At 40.7% G+C, this 21,713-nt stretch overlaps 1 protein-coding gene across 2 annotated transcripts in view; it reads right to left on the bottom strand.

Moving 5' to 3' along the window:
* Nucleotides 1-3,110: 3,110 nt before the first annotated feature.
* The window catches only part of phf12b (PHD finger protein 12b), a 49,102-nt gene continuing 30,499 nt past the window's right edge, over nucleotides 3,111-21,713 (bottom strand). For both annotated transcript variants that reach the window (XM_047391452.1, XM_047391453.1), the window contains one exon: nucleotides 3,111-4,285. In XM_047391452.1, the coding sequence (XP_047247408.1) occupies nucleotides 3,837-4,285 (449 nt within the window). In that variant the 3' untranslated portion in view covers nucleotides 3,111-3,836. The remainder of the gene's footprint in view (nucleotides 4,286-21,713) is intronic.

Here is a 21,713-nt window from a genome sequence, read left to right as displayed (position 1 = left end):
CTCTTGCTTGAGGGTGTCAATAGTGGCCTTCTGGACAGCAGTCAGGTCGGCATTCTTAACCATGATTGGGGTTTTGAGTGATGAACCAGGCTGGGAGTTTTAAAGGCCTCAGGAATCTTTTGCAGGTGTTTAGAGTTAACTCGTTGATTCAGATGATTAGGTCCATAGCTCGTTTAGAGACCCTTTTAATGATATGCTAATTTTGTGAGATAGGAATTTTGGGTTTTCATGAGCTGTATGCCAAAATCATCCGTATTAAGACAATAAAAGACCTGAAATATTTCAGTTAGTGTGCCATGAATCTAAAATATATGAATTTTAAATTTTCATCATGACATTATGGATAATAATGAACTTTATCACAATATGCTAATATTTTGAGAAGGACCTGTATAGTCATTGAGGACTGATTGGTGAGTTTTCTTTGGTACCAGAACAAGACAGGACGTCTTCCACAACACCGGAACCTTCTTCTGGGCCAGGCTAAGGTTGAAGAGGTGCTGCAGGATCTTGCAGAACTGCTCTGCACAGCCCTTCAGGACTCTAGGGCTGACATGATCTGGACCTGCAGCCTTATTCTGGTTCAGTCTCTCCAGTTGCATCTTCACTTGACTTCTTGAGACACACAGGTGGAAGGGAGAGGCAAAGGGAGCATCAGCATCTACTGATTTGGTTGAAGGCACACATGTAGAAGCAGAAGGGTCCATGGCTGAGGTGGAAGATAAAACATTTGAGGTGTGACAGGAAAGCTGTGGGTCAAAGGAGATGGGATCTCTGTTTGGCTGTGAGCAGGAGAAGAGGATGCTGAGCTTGTTTCTGAACTGAACCTACTGAAGAATGCATTCAGTTCATTGGCTCTGTCCAGACATCCATCGTTCCGATCTTCTTTCTGCTTGGAGCCTGTGATCATCTTCATCCCTGACCATACATCTCCGATATTTCTTTGCTGGAGCTTGCTCTCCAGCTTCTTCTTGTACACTTCCTTGCAGTCTCTTATCTTGACTTTAAGTTGCTTCTGTATACTCCTCAATTATTCTCTGTCTCCCTCTCTGAAGGCTCTCTTTTGTCTTGTTAAGCAAGTCCTTCAGGTCACTGGTGATCCAAGGTTTGTTATTGGGGAAGCATCTCACCATTCTGGTGGGGATGGTGTTATTCACACAGAAGTTTATATAGTCGGTCACACACTCAGTCATGGCATTGATGTCCTCTCCATGTGGCTGGCACAGTGCGTCCCAGGCTGTAGCCTCAAAGCAACCTTGCAGAGCTTCTTCAGCTTCCTGTGACCATTTTCTCACAGTCCTCTTTATTACAGGTTGTCTCTGAACAAGGGGCTTATATTTCGAGCAGAGTAAAACAAGATTGTGATCTGATTTGCCTAGAGGAGGTCTTGCTGTAAAGATGTATGAGTCCTTGACATTTGCATAAAACAAATCCAACATTTTGTTTTCTCTAGTAGAGCAGCTGACAAACTGTTGAAACGTTAGAAGTGTAGCAGAGAGTGAAGCATGGTTAAAATCACCAGACATTGCCACAAACACATTGGGATGTTGTGTCTGTAGCTTAGCAACAACTGAGCTGATGGCATCACATGCAGTGCCGGCAACAGCGGAAGGTGGAACGTATACTGTTGCCAAAATAACACTGGTGAACTCTCTGGGTAAATAATATGGACAAAAACATACTGCCAACAGTTCAATGTCTGGACTGCAGAGATTAAACTTCACAGTAACATGTCCTGGATGACACCATCTGTTGTTCACAAGTACTGCCAGTCCACCTCCTTTACATTTGCTGCTCCTCTTTAAATCTCGGTCTGCTCTTATGGTTAGAAAGCCAGGCAGAGAGACGCTGGAGTCGGGGATATGATCCTGGAGCCATGTCTCAGTAAAACACAATACTGCATTCCCAGTACTCTGGTTGGGTCCTTTGTAGGGCTTGGAGTTCATCCAACTTGTTTCCCAATGATCTCACATTGCCCATCATAATTGACGGAAGAGATGGTTTGAACTTCCTCCTTCTCTCTCTTCTCTTCTCTTTGCTCTTGCTCTGCATTCATGGCATCTCCTTTTCAACTCATCAGGGATTTGGGGTTGTAGTTGAAGTAGTATTTGAGCTTTTGAGATATTAATCAGCTGCTCCCGGTTGTAAGAAACAACACCGTTGCCATGGAAATGCATCATAACAAATGTCCAAAAGTATAAAAGTATTAGGAAAAATCCTTCCAGCTGCACAGCATCCGACACCAGAGTATAGAATGAATAGTGTATCTTGTGCTCTTTTTCCTTCTCTGCTCTGTTCTCTCAAACCCCCTGTCGGTCGTGGCAGATGGCCGCTCACACCGAGCCTGGTTCTGCTGGAGGTTTCTTCCTGTTAAAAGGGAGTTTTCCCTCCACTGTCGCTACATGCATGCTCAGTATCAGGGATTGGTGCAAAGTCAATGCAAGCGACTGTCCAATATCTCTAGATACCCATCCAGGAAGAGTGAAGTCACTGACTTGATGGAATCTGCTGGGTTTGGATGTTTTTTTGTAAGGTGTCTTTCTGTGTAAAAACAATTTTTAAAACTGCGTGTCATTCTATTAAAACTGAATAATTATGTAATTTTTGTTGAGTCTATTCTAAAAAATATATTCCAATAAAATACTTTTAGGTTTTGTAGCAACAAACTGCAAAAAGGTTAAAGGAGTATGAATATTTTTGTATAACAATCTAGGAATATTTTATGAAATTATTTATATAGCCTTTTTACATGTGTGTATTATAATTGTGGCTAAAGTGTTTTTCAGATATTTCTGTAATGTATCCTTTGTCGGTTTTCATCTGCAAAGGCAGATTATCATTAAATACCTTGTACAATGTGGCACAAGATAATCCTATAAATAAGAACTTTGACCAAAAAGAAAGGGCAGTGGAAACATCACCTTTATGCAAACACGTGTTGTGAATTGGTGCTATATAAATCAGCTGAATTGAATTACATCAGTATAATACAGTTATAGTTGTAGCCTCTTTGTTCCTTCCTTTTGAAATGAATTACAAATAATTTTCGACCAATCTCCAGGTAATGTGACCTAAATATAAAAAACCTAAAATATCACACTTGGACTAAGTTCGTTGTTAAAAATCTTTCTGTATTTACAGGTTTTAACAGACAAGCAGGTACAGATAAAGAGTGCCTATATACAGAGCAACACATGATGTTAAAATGAGTGCTAAACAATATGGTACTGAAAGATGGACTACAATACATAAGAACAAGTTTTATCACAAAACTGCAGGTACTCTACACAGTATCACAAATTTCATGACTGTAAAGTTAAAAACCAAAAAATGATAAATCTACATGGAATCCAAAGTTCCTCCAGCTGAGAAACATTGAATTATATACATTTACAGTATGTTTACATATAGTGTGTAAGCATGTATGTTTACATACATTTATAGCTACCTGTGGTGCAAAAGCAGCAAAGGAAATTACAATGCATGGAATTCAATACTAAAAAAAAGGGTCACTGCTAAATGGTTCTGACCAACACAGTAAAGTTACATTACACAAAACTAATATATACTGTGAAAAATAAATGAGCTCAAGTAAATAATCTTTGCTCAAAGTCCTAATAGTCTGAAGTGAAAACAAGGTTATCGTCAGTCATTCTCAAACAGAAGAGATTGTCAATAATACTTGTCAATAATACTTAAATTTCATGCAAATATAAACAATTTGAAATTGAAAAAAATAAACTATTCCCTGTTGACCATCCTGTTGCGTAGCGTTCTCTTTATTGTGACACGGAAGGTGCAAAATAAAACGAGGCAGAGCATGTGTCCTGTGTGGGTTATGGAACAGAGTTGTAGTGCAGAACGGGCACTTGGTGGGGAGGAGCAATCTCAGCATCAGCCTCGTCGTGACTGGAGGGGCTGCTTACAATAGCAGTGCTGGGGGGTGGTGGTGTGCAAGTGGAGGCAGGAGCAGAGCTGGCCATACTGCCACTGCTCTGGGTGGTGCTTGTGCAACCTGCAGGAGGAAGAATGGCGTGCTCTTCTTTTGGCTGCTCATCAGCAAATTCTGTGATGCTGAAAACGAATTGGAGGCATCCCAGTTTGATGTAACTGCCATGATGAAGGAGAGCTGTGCCCTCCCAGCCTGCACCGCTGCCACCAATAAGGCTGGAACTGCTCCCCTTGCAGCTGCACAACGACCCCACGCTGCCTTGAGGCTGGCTGCTCATCACTCCTCCAGCTGGCATAAAACCCATAACCCTGTCCTGTCTCTTCTTACTGCGACCTGCAAACAAACAGCACTAACAATCAGACAGGCTGGAATATGCAAACATCATTCCTTGCATAGGAGTCATTTTATAGGTTATGGTTTATTCTTTTGTTCCCCTTTTTTTCCCTTAACCTTTTCATTTGTTCTTTGTACTTACAATAAGCCTAGTTAAAAAGTTTGTTGACAAAAGTATTTTGTTAATAAATTATAGTTTGTAGAGAAGTCGTTTGTGTTTATTCTTTATATGAGTGTAGTACAAACGGTTTGAGAACACCAGGGTGTGAATTCACTCTCATCTATAATTCTATGATACCGCTCCTCACCAGACAGGTATTAATAAAACTAAAACTGAGCTGTTTGGCTACTGATTACTGAAACATGGTAACTTTAATCTAAACTAGAAAAATTGCATTTCCTACGAAAATGCAGTGTGAATGCTGAAAGTTAACTTCTCTAGCTGAAAGCTTGCAGAAACAAGCTGAAGTTGACTGCAGAAAATCTGCTTTTGCCAAAATGCTGATGTTACCTTAAATTCTAACATTAGCATTTTGGCTAACACTAACATGTTAGCTAACACTGACTCATTCCACTCAATATGTCAATTTAGCCTTATAAGTGAAAATGAGCCTAAATGCTAATATCAACTTAAATGGTAACATTAGCATGTTGACTAACATTAGCCTGTTGGCTAACATTGACACATTCTATTCAACATGTCAGTTTAGCCTTCTAAGCTAAAATTAGCATGTAAGCAATAACTAGCATGTTGGCTAACATTGACTCATTCCATTCAAAATGTCAATTTAGCCATGAAAGTGAAAATTAGCCTAAATGCTAATGTTAGCTTAAATGCTAACATTAGCATGTTGGCTAACATTAAATTATTCAATTCAATGTCAATTTAGCCCTATAATTGAAGATTAGCCTGCATGCTAATGTTAGCTTAAATGTCAACATTAGTGGGCTATCACTAGCATGTTAGCTAACACTGACTCAATCCACTCAATATGTCAATTTAGCTTTGTAAGCTAAAATTAGCCTAAATGCTAATGTTGGCTTAAATGGTAACATTAGCATGTGGACTATCACTAGCATATTGGCCAACATTAAATTATTCCATTCAATATGTCAATGTAGCCTTAGAAGTTAAAATTAGCCTAAATGCTAATGCTAGCTTGAATGCTAACATTAGCATCTGGGCTATCACTAGCATGCTAGCTAAGATTAACCTTATCCATCTATAATGCTTACAATGCAATACAATGCTACATGCAAAGGTCTATGAAAATGCCCTTTAAATTGAATCGCCGTTTATCTGTTGGAACAGCAATACAAGCTGTTTAAGTACCGTATTTTCCGCACTATAAGGCGCACTTAAAAACCATTAATTTTCTCAAAAAATGACAGTGCGCCTTGTAATCCGGAGCGCCTTATATATGGATCAATTGGTTAATTGGTTGATCCATACTGGTTGTACACGGCGTTCTGTCAAAATATTTCAGTACAACTGGTAAACTACAAAGCCACACCGCTTGCAGCATTACAGCTACCGTAGTCAGGGGTGTCGCCGAAGTAATAGCGGTAAACACCTGTACTGTGCTTACTCCTAGTCCAACACCACTTGTGTGTGTATAACGACCCCAAAATTGCACCTTTCAAGAGACACGCTTACGATGCTGAGTTCAAACTCAAGGCTGTCAGCTACGCAGTTGAACATGGGAATAGAGCAGCAGCGAGAAAATTCAACAGTTAACGCTATATATTGTGAATGTACTAACGTTTGATTTAGTGCATCAAACTGTTTCTTTTACGTGTTTACTGAATCAGGGAAAAGTTCCCTTTCACGTTTTAACTAACGTTTGATTTCAACTTCAACTTCATAGACGCCAATGCATTCCTAACGTGCGGTTGGCTCTATTCAATAGAATTCTATGTAGAGGAGACCTTACCATGGGAGTGAATGGAGTTATCACAACGCTGGTTTGTAGTGTATTAATAAAGTTTGACTGACTGACTTATCTGACTGTTTTGTTGACATTCTTTTTAGCACAGCTCCATCTAGTGGAGGCATAACGCAACCCCAGTCAAACGTTTGACTGCAGTAGCTTCTATTCTATGCGCCTTATAATCCGGTGCGCCCTATACAGGTCCTTCTCAAAAAATTAGCATATTGTGATAAAGTTCATTATTTTCCATAATGTCATGATGAAAATTTAACATTCATATATTTTAGATTCATTGCACACTAACTGAAATATTTCAGGTCTTTTATTGTCTTAATACAGATGATTTTGGCATACAGCTCATGAAAACCCAAAATTCCTATCTCACAAAATTAGCATATTATTAAAAGGGTCTCTAAACGAGCTATGAACATAATCATCTGAATCAACGAGTTAACTCTAAACACCTGCAAAAGATTCCTGAGGCCTTTAAAACTCCCAGCCTGGTTCATCACTCAAAACCCCAATCATGGGTAAGACTGCCAACCTGAATGCTGTCCAGAAGGCCCCTATTGACACCCTCAAGCAAGAGGGTAAGACACAGAAAGAAATTTCTGAACAAATAGGCTGTTCCCAGAGTGCTGTATCAAGGCACCTCAGTGGGAAGTCTGTGGGAAGGAAAAAGTGTGGCAGAAAACGCTGCACAACGAGAAGAGGTGACCGGACCCTGAGGAAGATTGTGGAGAAGGGCCGATTCCAGACCTTGGGGGACCTGCGGAAGCAGTGGACTGAGTCTGGAGTAGAAACATCCAGAGCCACCGTGCACAGGCGTGTGCAGGAAATGGGCTACAGGTGCCGCATTCCCCAGACCTGGGCTACAGAGAAGCAGCACTGGACTGTTGCTCAGTGGTCCAAAGTACTTTTTTCGGATGAAAGAAAATTCTGCATGTCATTCGGAAATCAAGGTGCCAGAGTCTGGAGGAAGACTGGGGAGAAGGAAATGCCAAAATGCCAGAAGTCCAGTGTCAAGTACCCACAGTCAGTGATGGTCTGGGGTGCCGTGTCAGCTGCTGGTGTTGGTCCACTGTGTTTTATCAAGGGCAGGGTCAATGCAGCTAGCTATCAGGAGATTTTGGAGCACTTCATGCTTCCATCTGCTGAAAATCTTTATGGAGATGAAGATTTCGTTTTTCAGCACGACCTGGCACCTGCTCACAGTGCCAAAACCACTGGTAAATGGTTTACAGACCATGGTATCACTGTGCTCAATTGGCCTGCCAACTCTCCTGACCTGAACCCCATAGAGAATCTGTGGGATATTGTGAAGAGAACGTTGAGAGACTCAAGACCCAACACTCTGGATGAGCTAAAGGCCGCTATCGAAGCATCCTGGGCCTCCATAAGACCTTAGCAGTGCCACAGGCTGATTGCCTCCATGCCACGCCGCATTGAAGCAGTCATTTCTGCAAAAGGATTCCCGACCAAGTATTGCGTGCATAACTGTACATGATTATTTGAAGGTTGACGTTGTTTGTATTAAAAACACTTTTCTTTTATTGGTCGGATGAAATATGCTAATTTTGTGAGATAGGAATTTTGGGTTTTCATGAGCTGTATGCCAAAATCATCCGTATTAAGACAATAAAAGACCTGAAATATTTCAGTTAGTGTGCAATGAATCTAAAATATATGAATGTTAAATTTTAATCATTACATTATAGAAAATAATGAACTTTATCACAATATGCTAATATTTTGAGAAGGACCTGTATATGAAAAAAGTTCTAAAATAGGCCATTTATTGAAGGTGCGCCTTATAGTGCAGAAAATACGGTACACAGAATGGCCACCATGTTGTTCCCTCCTATGTAGATGGTCACAGGGTTAGTGGTAGGGTCAGGTTTAGGCCATAGAAGTGAATGAAGATGAATGGAAGTCAATGCAAAGTCCTCAAAAAGACAGTAAAACAGGGATGTGTGTGTATGTGTTTGTGTGTGTAAAATATTGAGACAAAACGGCGAGAGCAGAAGAAAAGAGAATCACAGATAGACAGTGTTGTCGAGGTGTGTGTGTGTGTGTCTGAGTGGTAATAATAGAGGCAGAAAGACAGACAGAATCACAGACATAAATACAGGGGTCGGACAATGAAACTGAAACACCTGTCATTTTAGTGTGGGAGGTTTCATGGGTAATTTGGAGCAGTCTGGTAGCCAGTCTTCATTGATTGCACATTGCACCAGTAAGAGCAGAGTGTGAAGCTTCAATTAGCACGGTAAGAGCACAGTTTTGCTCAAAATATTGAAATGCACACAACATTATGGGTGACATACCAGAGTTCAAACGAGGACAAATTGGTGGTGCATGTCTTGCTGGCACATCTGTGACCAAGACAGCAAGTCTTTGTGATGTATCAAGAGCCACGGTATCCAGGGTAATGTCAGCATACCACCAAGAAGGACGAACCACATCCAACAGGATTAACTGTGGATGCAAGAGGAAGCTGTCTGAAAGGGATGTTCGGGTGCTAACCCGGATTATATCCAAAAAAACATAAAACCACGGCTGCCCAAATCACGGCAGAATTAAATGTGCACCTCAACTCTCCTGTTTCCACCAGAACTGTCCGTCGGGAGCTCCACAGGGTCAATATACACGGCCGGGCTGCTATAGCCAAACCTTTGGTCACTCATGCCATTGCCAAACGTCGGTTTCAATGGTGCAAGGAGCGCAAATCTTGGGCTGTGGACAATGTGAAACATGTACAGGTCCTTCTCAAAATATTAGCAATTGTGATAAAGTTCATTATTTTCCATAATGTCATGATGAAAATTTAACATTCATATATTTTAGATTCATTGCACACTAGCTGAAATATTTAAGGTCTTTTATTGTCTTAATACGGATGATTTTGGCATACAGCTCATGAAAACCCAAAATTCCTATCTCACAAAATTAGCATATTTCATCCGACCAATAAAAGAAAAGTGTTTTTAATACAAAAAACGTCAACCTTCAAATAATCATGTACAGTTATGCACTCAATACTTGGTCGGGAATCCTTTTGCAGAAATGACTGCTTCAATGCGGCGTGGCATGGAGGCAATCAGCCTGTGGCACTGCTGAGGTCTTATGGAGGCCCAAGATGCTTCGATAGCGGCCTTTAGCTCATCCAGAGTGTTGGGTCTTGAGTCTTTCAACGTTCTCTTCACAATATCCCACAGATTCTCTATGGGGTTCAGGTCAGGAGAGTTGGCAGGCCAATTGAGCACAGTGATACCATGGTCAGTAAACCATTTACCAGTGGTTTTGGCACTGTGAGCAGGTGCCAGGTCGTGCTGAAAAATGAAATCTTCATCTCCATAAAGCTTTTCAGCAGATGGAAGCATGAAGTGCTCCAAAATCTCCTGATAGCTAGCTGCATTGACCCTGCCCTTGATAAAACACAGTGGACCAACACCAGCAGCTGACACGGCACCCCAGACCATCACTGACTGTGGGTACTTGACACTGGACTTCTGGCATTTTGGCATTTCCTTCTCCCCAGTCTTCCTCCAGAGTCTGGCACCTTGATTTCCGAATGACATGCAGAATTTGCTTTCATCCGAAAAAAGTACTTTGGACCACTGAGCAACAGTCCAGTGCTGCTTCTCTGTAGCCCAGATCAGGCGCTTCTGCCGCTGTTTCTGGTTCAAAAGTGGCTTGACCTGGGGAATGCGGCACCTGTAGCCCATTTCCTGCACACGCCTGTGCACGGTGGCTCTGGATGTTTCTACTCCAGACTCAGTCCACTGCTTCCGCAGGGCCCCCAAGGTCTGGAATCAGCCCTTCTCCACAATCTTCCTCAGGGTCCGGTCACCTCTTCTCGTTGTGCAGCGTTTTCTGCCACACTTTTTCCTTCCCACAGACTTCCCACTGAGGTGCCTTGATACAGCACTCTGGGAACAGCCTATTCGTTCAGAAATTTCTTTCTGTGTCTTACCCTCTTGCTTGAGGGTGTCAATAGTGGCCTTCTGAACAGCAGTCAGGTCGGCAGTCTTACCCATGATTGGGGTTTTGAGTGATGAACCAGGCTGGGAGTCTTAAAGGCCTCAGGAATCTTTTGCAGGTGTTTAGAGTTAACTCGTTGATTCAGATAATTAGGTTCATAGCTCGTTTAGAGACCCTTTTAATGATATGCTAATTTTGTGAGATAGGAATTTTGGGTTTTCATGAGCTGTATGCCAAAATCATACATATTAAGACAATAAAAGACCTGAAATATTTCAGTTAGTGTGCAATGAATCTAAAATATATGAATGTTAAATTTTCATCATGACATTATGGAAAATAATAAACTTTATCACAATATGCTAATATTTTGAGAAGGACCTGTATTGTTCTCTGATGAGTCCACCTTTACTGTTTTCCCCACATCCGAGAGAGTTACGGTGTGGAGAAGCCCCAAAGAAGCGTACCACCCAGACTGTTGCGTGCCCAGAGTGAAGCATGGGGGTGGGTCAGTGATGGTTTGGGCTGCCATATCATGCCATTCCCTTGGCCCAATACTTGTGCTAAATGGGCACATCACTGCCAAGGACTACCGAACCATTCTTGAGGACTATGTGCATCCCATGGTTCAAACATTATATTCTGAAGGCAGTGCCGTGTATCAGGATGACAATGCACCAATACACATAGCAAGACTGGTGAAAGATTGGTTTGATGAACATGAAAGTGAAGTTGAACATCTCCCATGGCCTGCACAGTCACCAGATCTAAATATTATTGAGCCACTTTGGGGTGTTTTGGAGGAGCGAGTCAGGAAACGTTTTCCTCCACCAGTATCACGTAGTGCCTTGGCCATTATCCTGCAAGAAGAATGGCTTAAAATCCCTCTGACCACTGTGCAGGACTTGTATATGTCATTCCCAAGATGAACTGATGATGTATTGGCCGCAAAAGGAGACCCTACACCATACTAATAAATTATTGTGGTCTAAAACCAGGTGTTTCAGTTTCATTGTCCAACCCCTGTAGTAGAAGATACACAGATATATAAATAGAACAGTGAGGAAATAAAGCTGCAAGCAGCATTGAAGGCCCTCGCAGCTCAGCCTGTGCAGCGACCGCGGGAGCCTGGCCACCTACATACCACCGAGGGCGGCGTTCGATTCCACACGTCGCCACTAGGTTGCACTGTGGGGAACATGTTATATGATCTTTGGTCATGCAGAGTTCTGGTCTGGTGAGAAGCATTTAAAATTTGGGGGAAATCTGACCTTCCAGATGGAAGCTGCACTCAGTTGTTTATTAATGGGCGGAGCTGAAATAATGTCATGAATTGACTGTGGCAACATGTTTAGCATTGATCCATGATGAAGTATACTACATTTGAAGTGGATCTGATGATGTATGAGGGAGACAGAGCACTTGAAAAGTCCTAGATGGCGCTGTTTATTCAAGTTTCATTGTAATCCAATAGAGCTGTTTGGGGTTTGGCAAATATCAGCCATATTCAGTTTGGAGTAAATTGGACCTTCCAGTTGGAAGCTGCACTCACTTGTTAAATAGTGGGCGGTGCTAAAATTATGTCATCAATTGACTGTGCCAGCATGTTCAGCAATGAACCATGATGATGTATACTACATTTGAAGTGGATCCGATGATGTATGAAGGAGATAGAGCACTTGAAATATCCTAGGAGCGCTGTTGATCCAAATTCCAATGTAATCCAATAAAGGTGTTTGGGGGCTGACAAAGATCACCCTTATTTATTTTGGAGTGAATCGGACCATGCATGTGGAATTTAGAGCCTAACGTATGGCCGTGGCGTAACATCAGAATTCGCCACACCGCCACAGTCACACCCTCCAACCAAACCAGTCAGTACTGGAGACTGTCTAAGACCGTCATGTTATCTATCATTAGAGACAGTTTCATGTTGATTATGTGAAGGGGATCAAATATGGACCATCAAAAACAAAACATGACACTTCCTGTTCTCAGGGGGCGGGGCTTCGATGATGCCAGCATCTGATCAGTAAATATTGTTCAGGGCCAGAGGCCAATCAATCTTAGAAGGTTTCAGGTCTCTGTGACTTTTGTTGGAATAATTGAATATAGATTTATCTTATATTTTCTCCTATTCTTTAACTTGACTATTTGATCTCATAACCTTTCATGATGTTTGTGTGAGTAAAGGATGTGTGAGTTGTCTGCAGGCAAAGGTCATAAATGGTGCTGAGCTAGCAGAGAAGGAAGCAGTCCAGTTGAGGAGGTCATAAAGATGAAGGCTGATTACACTCAACAAAAGGCACAACTGGCCCTGGAAGCTGAAAGGGGACTGTGGAAATGTGTTGTTAATGGATAAAGCTGTTTATGACTTGTTTACGATGCAGCTGTTGTTTTCCCATCCTTCAAAGCAGCAACGTTCATTGTAACTAGGGACCACCCTAAATAAAAAGAGGATTCGGACAGATGCTGTGCGGAGCGGTGCGAGATCTGTAACTGAGCACATCTGACTGTTCTCCTCGCAAAGCGAGTAAAAAACTAATACTTTGTCTCTCTTTTCTTTTTGTGATGTTAATAAATATTGTTAGGTTGGTTAAACCTGACAACCTTCCTTGTAGGAGCTATTTCAATTTCATTTTTTATGGCAAGAAGTCATATTTTGAGGCCTGGCCTCACGCTTTCATGTATCAAAAAGCTTTTGATAACTTTTGATCCCCGTTGACTGAAGAGTATACTGATTGATTTTGAAGTCTCTAAGTCAAAAGCTGTAGGAGGAGTTCGCTCAGATATGCGGGCTAGAAACGGCCAAACCAGGGTCCAAATGGCAACTTCAATCCAAAATTGCTGACCTCCTGTGGGGTTTGGACCAATGCTCCAAAAGACTTTTTTGTAGGTCCTAAGAAGTTACTTATGTGTACCAAATTTCACAATCCTCGGGCAAAGCATGACTTGGGGCTGATTTTTTTAATATTTCTAGGGGACGCTGTGGAAGAATTACCGTATTTTCCGCACTATAAGGCGCACTTAAAAACCATTAATTTTCTCAAAAAATGACAGTGCGCCTTGTAATCCGGAGCGCCTTATATATGGATCAAGTGGTTAATTGGTTGATCCATACTGGTTGTACACGGCGCTCTGTCAAAATGTTTCAGTACGACTGGTAAACTACAAAGCCGCACCGCTTGCAGCATTACGGCTACCGTAGTCAGGGGTGTCGCCGAAGTAATAGCGGTAAACACCTGTACTGTTCTTACTCCTAGTCCAACCCCACTTGTGTGTGTATAACGACCCCAAAATTGCACCTTTCAAGAGACACGCTTACAATGCTGAGTTCAAACTCAAGGCTGTTAGCTACGCAGTCGAACATGGGAATAGAGCAGCAGCGAGAAAATTCAACAGTTAACGCTACTATATTGTGAATGTACTAACGTTTGATTTAGTGCATCAAACTGTTTCTTTTACGTGTTTACCGAATCAGGGAAAAGTTCCCTTTCACGTTTTAACTAACGTTTGATTTCAACTTCAACTTCATAGACTCCAATGCATTCCTAACGTGCGGTTGGCTCTATTCAATAGAATTCTATGTAGAGGAGACCTTACCATGGGAGTGAATGGAGTTATCAGAACGCTGGTTTGTAGTGTATTAATAAAGTTTGACTGACTGACTTATCTGACTGTTTTGTTGACATTCTCTTTAGCACAGCTCCATCTAGTGGATGCATAACGCAACCCCAGTCAAACGTTTGACTGCAGTAGCTTCTATTCTATGCGCCTTATAATCCGGTGCGCCCTATATATGAAAACAGTTCTAAAATAGGCCATTCATTGAAGGTGCGCCTTATAATCCGGTGCGCCTTATAGTGCGGAAAATACGGTAGGTCACGCCCACCAAATATCTCATCAAATCTCTTTTGGGGACTGGACTAGGATGAACCATATTGAATTTGGTGCAGATCAGACGATTTATGTGGAAATTAGAGCCAAATGTATGGCCATGGCGTGACGTCAAACTTCGCTGCGCCACCATGGCAACGCCCTTTTATGAAAAGTCACAGTGCTTCAAACAAAGTTAGACCCACTAGTTATCATTCATCTGACACAGTTTGAAGCGGATTGAGTGTAGACAGGCAGATAGCGACCTTTCCCAGGAAAAAAAAGTGACATCCTGTTCTCAGGGCAGCCAGTGTGCCAATTTTGAGATCTCTACAATGTTGGGTTCGGCCTATTTCACATTTGGGAGTCGGGCTAAGAGGTTTGGGCACGCCCACTGACAACGACATTATCGAACAAAGATTTTACGCGGGGCACAATTTTGGGTTAAATCGTGTCCATCTAGGGGCATGACAAAGCCCTCAAATTGCCCCGCAAATACGCAACAGAATAATAATAAACAAAGAAGGAATAATAAGAAATCCTACAATTGGCAGGCTTCCTGCTCAGGCCTAATGAATCAACCAATCAGCAAAGACTGTCAGTGTAACTTGGCACCTGATGTTTCTCACTCGACACTTGTCTCCATTATAAAGCAAGTCTCATCCTGGCCTGGCTTTTTAACATGGAGGCCCATGCTCCCGAACTACTGCCCATAACTCAGAAACCAGAAGGGCTATCGACGTCATTCTTTGACTATTTTTATCAGTACGGACAGGGGAACTATAATATCAATACTGTTTTATTGAAAATCTAATAATAAAGGCACAACAGTAGGTTAAAAGAAAGGGAAAAATTGAGAAAAAGACAAAAATGCCTGAACATGCTCTTGAACAACATCTAATAACTCGGAAACTATAAGGGCTATTGATTTAATTCATGCAGCGTATGAATCAGCAGGTCTTGCTGAACAATCGTGGATATTCTCATGTGAATACAAAAATCTTTCTGGGAGGTGTGACCGTGTAAAAACGTGGATCATTTTGACCATTTTTAACCTGAGTGAAGGTGGATTTTTCACTCTCAAAAAACTTACCTCACGAGAAAACGCTAAAAGGTATCCAAAGGAATGTTGAACTGTAGGTATCAGCAGACATCAGTGAACAATCCTGGAGAATTTCAAGTGTCTACAGTAATCCGTGTAGGAGATATGTGTAAAAAGTCGATGATTTAGAAATGTTTTAATTTTAAGCTTTTTTAGGAAGGACAGATTTGGTACCCTGAAACAAACCCATTTTTTGACAAAACGGTACAAGGTATCAAATGAATTCCTTCACTTTGAGTGCCGGCCAGGTCTGAAGATTAATTGTTGCAAAGCTCATGTCTCTACCTCAAACGGTGGCGATTGTAAAACATGTGAGTTTAAGGATTTTTTGCTCTGATTTTTTCTGAAATTCCTATAGGTTTCTTATTCAGGGTGTGTTGACTTTGCGTTGCTCCCGGGTGTGTTGCCTAAAATCCATTAGTCACACATCAATGAGGGCAACATTTTTTGAATCGTGAAAGAGCATCCTACGTTTTGATACATAATTTGTGCCAGTAGAGTGAAAATTGAGCGAGTGAGGAGAGTTTGTTCGTTCTTTATCAGGTTATTCAAAAACCTAGAGCGTACATTCTACCAACTGACGAATTCCGCCATAGGATTACATTATAAAATCAAAAACGTCAAAAAACTTGCATAGAATTTGAATTGCGATTGTAGAAGAACCGTAAAAGATATCAAAAAGCTGAATCATTTGAAGATAGCTTAATGTCTTGTGAACATTTTAAAAGTTGAATGGTGTTTCTAGCTGAAAGTATGCAGAAGTAGTAAGCTGTGAAATAGCGCAGTTTTAGCTGAATTTTGCGGAATTTTGCTGAATCTCCATTCATTTCAATGGGACAAAAATGGGCATAAAAAGCTGAATATTTCAAAAATTATAATAGCTGAAGTTACCAAAAGTCATAGCATAATTCTCCAGAACGAGCCGAACGTTTTGATACCAGAATTGTTGAAATTGGTTGAAAAATGTTGGACTAGTTACGCGAAGAAAAACGTACGAAAAATATAATAATAAAAGTAGAAAAATTGCTGTCTCATTGAAACAGCACGTGAGAATGAATTCTGCAGAATGAACGAAGCAGAAGATGCTAAAAAAAGTTTGAAAAAGTAATAAGCGATAATTAGCTGAACAACATGAAATAGAAGGAGGCAGAAAGAAAAGAAAGAGTTTTAAAAATAAGCAGAAAATGTGAATGCTGAATGAAAGTAGCAGAACATGCCAAAGAAATTTGAAAAAGTAAAAATTTGCAAAAATGACCAACAATTAGCTGAAGAACACATGAAACAGAAAGGGGCAGAAAGGTGCAAAAGAAGCGAAAAATATAAATGCTGAATGAACGAAGCAGAAGATGCTGAAAAATATGACATAGTAAAAATGATCAACACTCTGTTAAAGAACACAAGAAATAGAACAAGCCAGAAAGAAGAGAAAAGCAGAAAAGAGAGAGAAGAGAAAGAAACAGAAAGGATAGAAAGACAAAAAGGGAAAAGAAGGGAAAGAGGCAAAAAGAATAGAAAGAGGAAGAAATGAGAAAAGAGAGACAAGAAAAGCGAGGGACAGAAGCAGAGGGATAGAAAGAGAGAGGCTAAACTGCTAACATTAACATATCGGCCATCACTACAATGAAGGCTGACATTCATTTACCCCTTCTAGTATACAAAAAGCGGTGTAAAAGCTGAAATTAGCTAAAATGCTAAGGCTAACTAAATGTTAATGTAGTAAGACTAGCATGTTGGCTAATATTAACTCAGTCCATCTATAATGCTAGTACAGCCGATATGCAAAAGTCTATGAAATTGCCCTTTAAAATGATTCGTTCTTGTTCAGGTATTTGAACAGCAGTAGAAGCTGTTTATGCACCTGACATCAAGTGGGTGCTGTTTTGTTGCTCCCCTGGGACCTATGAAGATGGTCTTACCATCATAAATCACAGAGTAGTGCTTTCTTACTGGTTCTGATTAATTTGGACCTGGTTCTGATGGAGTGTTCCTAACTGGTTCTGATGGATATTTCTACCAGGTCCTGATGGGGTGTTCTTCTTGGTTGTGATGGAGTTTGGACTTGGTTTTGATAGAAGGTTCCTAACTGGTTCTGATGGAGATTTCCTCTTAGTTCTGATGGATTTTGGGTCTGGTTCTGATAGAGATTTGTTCCAGATTCTGATGCGCTAATAGCCTATATGCCAAAGTCTATGAAATTGCCTTTTAAACTTAATCACTGTTGTCTAGCTGTTAGAACAGCAGTACATGTTGTTTAAGTACTCAACACAAAATGGTTGTGTTCAGCAGGGATCGGTGAACAATCCTGGAGATTTTGGTGTGTCTACATAAATCCGTGTAGGAGATGTGATTGTGTAGAAAAGTGGATAATTGTGAAACTTTTTACATTTTAAGCGATTTTGGGAAGGACAGATTTGGTACTCCTAAACAAACCTTTTTTATGACAAAACAATAAAAGGTAAAGCTCATGCAAAGCTCATGTCTCTAACTTGAACGGTTTACGAGCGGTGGCGATTCGAAAACATGTGAGTTTAAGGATTTTTTGCTCTGATTTTTTTCTGAAGTTCCTATAAGTTTTCCATTCAGGGTGTGTTGACTTTGCGTTGTTCCCGGGCATGTTACGTGAAATCAGTTTGTCCCACATCAATGAGGGTGACATTTTCTGAATCGCGAAAGAGCATCCTACGTTTTGATACATAATTTGTGCCAGTAGAGTGAAAATTGAGCGAGTGAGGAGAGTTTGTTTGTTCTTTCTCAGGTTATTCAAAAACCTGTACCAACTGACGAATTCCGCCATCAAAAAACTTGCATAAAATTTGAATCGCGATTGTAGAACAACCGTAAAAGATATCAAAAAGATGAATCATCTGAAGATAGGTTAATGTCTTGTGAAAATTTCAAAAGTTTAATGGTGTTTCTAGCTGAAAGTATGCAGAAGTAGTAAGCTGTGAAAGAGCGCAAAGTTTTAGCCGAATTTAGCAGAATCTCCATTCATTTCAATGAGACCAAAATTGGCATAAAAAGCTGAATATTTCAAAAATTATAATAGCTGAAGTTACTAAAGGTCATAGCATAATTCTCCAGAACAGCCGAATGTTTCGATACCAGAATTGTTGAAAGCGGTTGAAAAATGTAGGACTAGTTATGCGAAGAAAAACGTACGGAAAATATAGACAAAAAGAAAAACAGAAAAACAATGTCTTTTTATAAAGAATAAAGAGAAACAGGAAAACAATAAGTGTGAATGCTGTAGGCATTGAGGCTTCACACTTTGTGGATGACTTTGGCACTTAATAATAGTTATTCATAGACAAACCAAACCTATTGTTGCACAAGTGAGATGCATGTTTTATCTCCCACCTCAGCCGTGGACCCTTCTGCTTCTACATGTGTGCCTTCAGCTAAATCAGAAGATGCTGATGCTCTCTTTGCCTCCCCCTTCCACCTGTGTGTCTCAAGAAGTTAGGTGAAGAGGCAAACTATCAGTTTGCTTATCGCTGTGGAGTTGGATCATGTTCTTTGATTTCTCCAGTGCATTTAACACAATTCAACCTGATTTGCTATGTCAGACAGACCACTACAAAAGATCCTTCCTGCTCACAGCAATCAGCATCTACAACAGCTCTTTGAAGAAACCTGCATAATATGAGCTACAACAACATTTAATTTCCCTTTGGCATTATTAAAATATTTTTGAACTGAATTTTGAATTGAAACTTTCTTCCTTTTGCATAGAAATAAGTCTGTCACGGCTCTACCTTTAGGATGAATAAAGTACTTTTGAATTTGAACTGAATTTCAATATTTATTGTCTTTTTGTGGCCATATGTGCAGAGTCATTAATTAGAAATAAATTATGTTCTGGGATAATGATTTGTGCTGGTGATTTTAATGTCAAGCTGGACCCAGATCTGGACTCTTCAAATGGAAAAGTAAGCAAAAAAAAATAAAAAATAAAAATAGTAAAAGATTTAGAAATGTGAAGGACGAACTGGGAATAGTGGACGTGTGGAGGGACAAAAACCCAAGCTGTCGCGATTACACGCACTATGCCTCTCGTTATAATGTATACTCACGAATAGATTATTTCTTCATGTTTAAAAATTATGTACATAAGATAGAGGGGTTGGAGATCGGATCGAGCCCGATTTCTGATCACATTCCAATCTATATCTCTCTTCACCTGACAGTGAGGAGTAGGACCACTCTCTGGAGGCTAAATACAATTTATGAAATAGCTCAAACTTTAAGGAGAATATAGCTACACCTGGCCTGGCTCTGTATCTACCTGTGACACCTTTCTGGAGAGGGGCATCGTCCGAGCTTCTGCCAGCAACAACTTAATGCTCACCTTCTAAAGATGATCCACGTGGCCCTGTCTTTCAGTGTTTAACCCTTTCTCTCTCCTAGACATGGCGATTGACTGAGCTTCTACTGTAACTAATTATATGTGCTCTCTTTCAGACTCTAACCTTGAAAACTGGCTCAAAGTTTATCTGTTCTTTCTTTCTAGATGAAACGACTAAAGGAGCTACATCCACTAACATTTACTTTTCCTTCCCATAGAAAGTACTCCTGCATCAGTGCTTCTGTGTTCTTTTTTTGTGTCTCTGCTCTGTTCTCTCAAACCCCCAGTCGGTCGTGGCAGATGGCCGCTCACACTGAGCATGGTTCTGGTTCTGTTGGAGGTTTCTTCCTGTTAAAAGGGAGTTTTTCTTCTCCACTGTCGCTACATGCATGCTCAGAATGAGGGATTGCTGCAAAGTCAACGCCAGTGACTGTCCACTGTCTCTACATGGTCATCCGGGAGGAGGGAATGCTACAAGTCTCTGACTCGATGCAATAAACTGAATTGAATTGAACATACAAGTAGGTTTGAAACATGCTTAGAAAATATTCAAAAATGCTTCAGGGATTTTTTCCAAACTTTATATTCCCAACCCAAATTGAATAATGAACAGCAGATAGATGCATTTCTCTCCCAGCTGTCTCTTCCCAGAATTACGGATAAGCAGAACGAACAATTAACACCAGAAATAATGAAGCAGAAGTAAGAGCAGTTATTAGGAAGTTGAAGGGAGGGAAATCTCCGGGAACAGATAGCTTTACCTCCAAATGGTATAGAGAAATGCAAGATCAGTTAGTCCCTGTTTTATTAAAAGCTTTCAACTGTGTGCTGGAAAAGAAAATAATCCCCCCATCTTGGAGAGACGCAATTATTTCACTAATTTCTAAAGAGGGAAAAGATAAATCGAAATGCAGAAACGTCCACCCAGTAAGTTTGTTAAATATTGATTATACACGATTTACTACCATAATTTCACAGAGTTTGGAAAAAATCTTTCCAGAGACAATTCATAAGGACCAAACGGGCCTCATTAGAGGCCAACAGACACAAGATAATATCAGAAAAACCTTACATATTCTAAATTATGTAGAACAACAAAAAATAGAGACCCTGGTAGTAAGTTTGGATGCAGAGAAGGCTTTTGACTCCCTTCATAAAGTGATGTCCAGGTTTGGGTTCCACCAGACCATAATTGATGTAATTGCAGCATTATACCATAAACCATATGCTAGGATAAAAATTAACGGAGATCTTTCTGATCCCTTTGTCTTGGAAAGAGGTACAAAACAGGGATGTTGTATTTTGCCGATCCTCTTTGACCTTTTCATAGAGCCGTTAAGTCAGTGGATAAGGCAGAGGTCAGATATAGCAGGAGTTCAGATGCCATCAGGGGAGCAAAAGCTGTCATTGTTTGCAGATGATTTACTGGTAACTACACTGCTCAAACAAACTAAGGGAACACTCAAATAACACATCCTAGATCTGAATGAATGAAATATTCTCATTGGATACTTTGTTCTGTACAAAGTTGAATGTGCTGACACCAAAATCACACAAAATCATCAATGGAAATCAAATTTATTAACCAATGGAGGCCTGGATTTGGAGTTACACACAAAATTAAAGGGTGTATTCACACCAGGAAAGTCCTTTGGTCCGCTTGTTTGGTCCGGACCAAAAGCCAACTTGATTCTTTTCATTGGGTGCGGTTTGTTTTCACATTGTACTTTTTGCAAGTTAACTATTACCTGTAAACACAGCCAAGCGGGTGACGATCATTGTTCCCATTGGACAGAAATGATGGGGGCGGGACAGAGCACAGACCCAGACATTTAGGAAAACAACTGTAGACGTTCTGCATATTTGTGCCGTTATTAAAGCTGCAATATTATTGTGAGAGTGAAGAGCAGCTTATTCAACGCAGATTTTGAGACGTTCCATTTATAACTTTGGAACCCCGTTGGAGAATGCATGCTGAACGCCGACGTTTTCTACGTGCAACAAGCCAGTAGCGTTGCTAAGCAACACACAGCTTATCAGGTATGATTACCTTACAACACACCTTTGCTACCGGCTACGGTGGCTTTTTATGTCCAAAGAGACGTATGCTTTTTGTAGTTGGTTTGGATCGGGGCCGGTTTGTATTCAGACCATAACCGAACCGCACCAGAGTCCGTTTGGAAGCGGACC

This window comes from Girardinichthys multiradiatus, chromosome 18, assembly GCF_021462225.1.
Source record: "Girardinichthys multiradiatus isolate DD_20200921_A chromosome 18, DD_fGirMul_XY1, whole genome shotgun sequence".
Classification (NCBI taxonomy): Eukaryota; Metazoa; Chordata; class Actinopteri; order Cyprinodontiformes; family Goodeidae; genus Girardinichthys; species Girardinichthys multiradiatus.
This window is presented reverse-complemented; position numbering and strand designations above follow the sequence as displayed.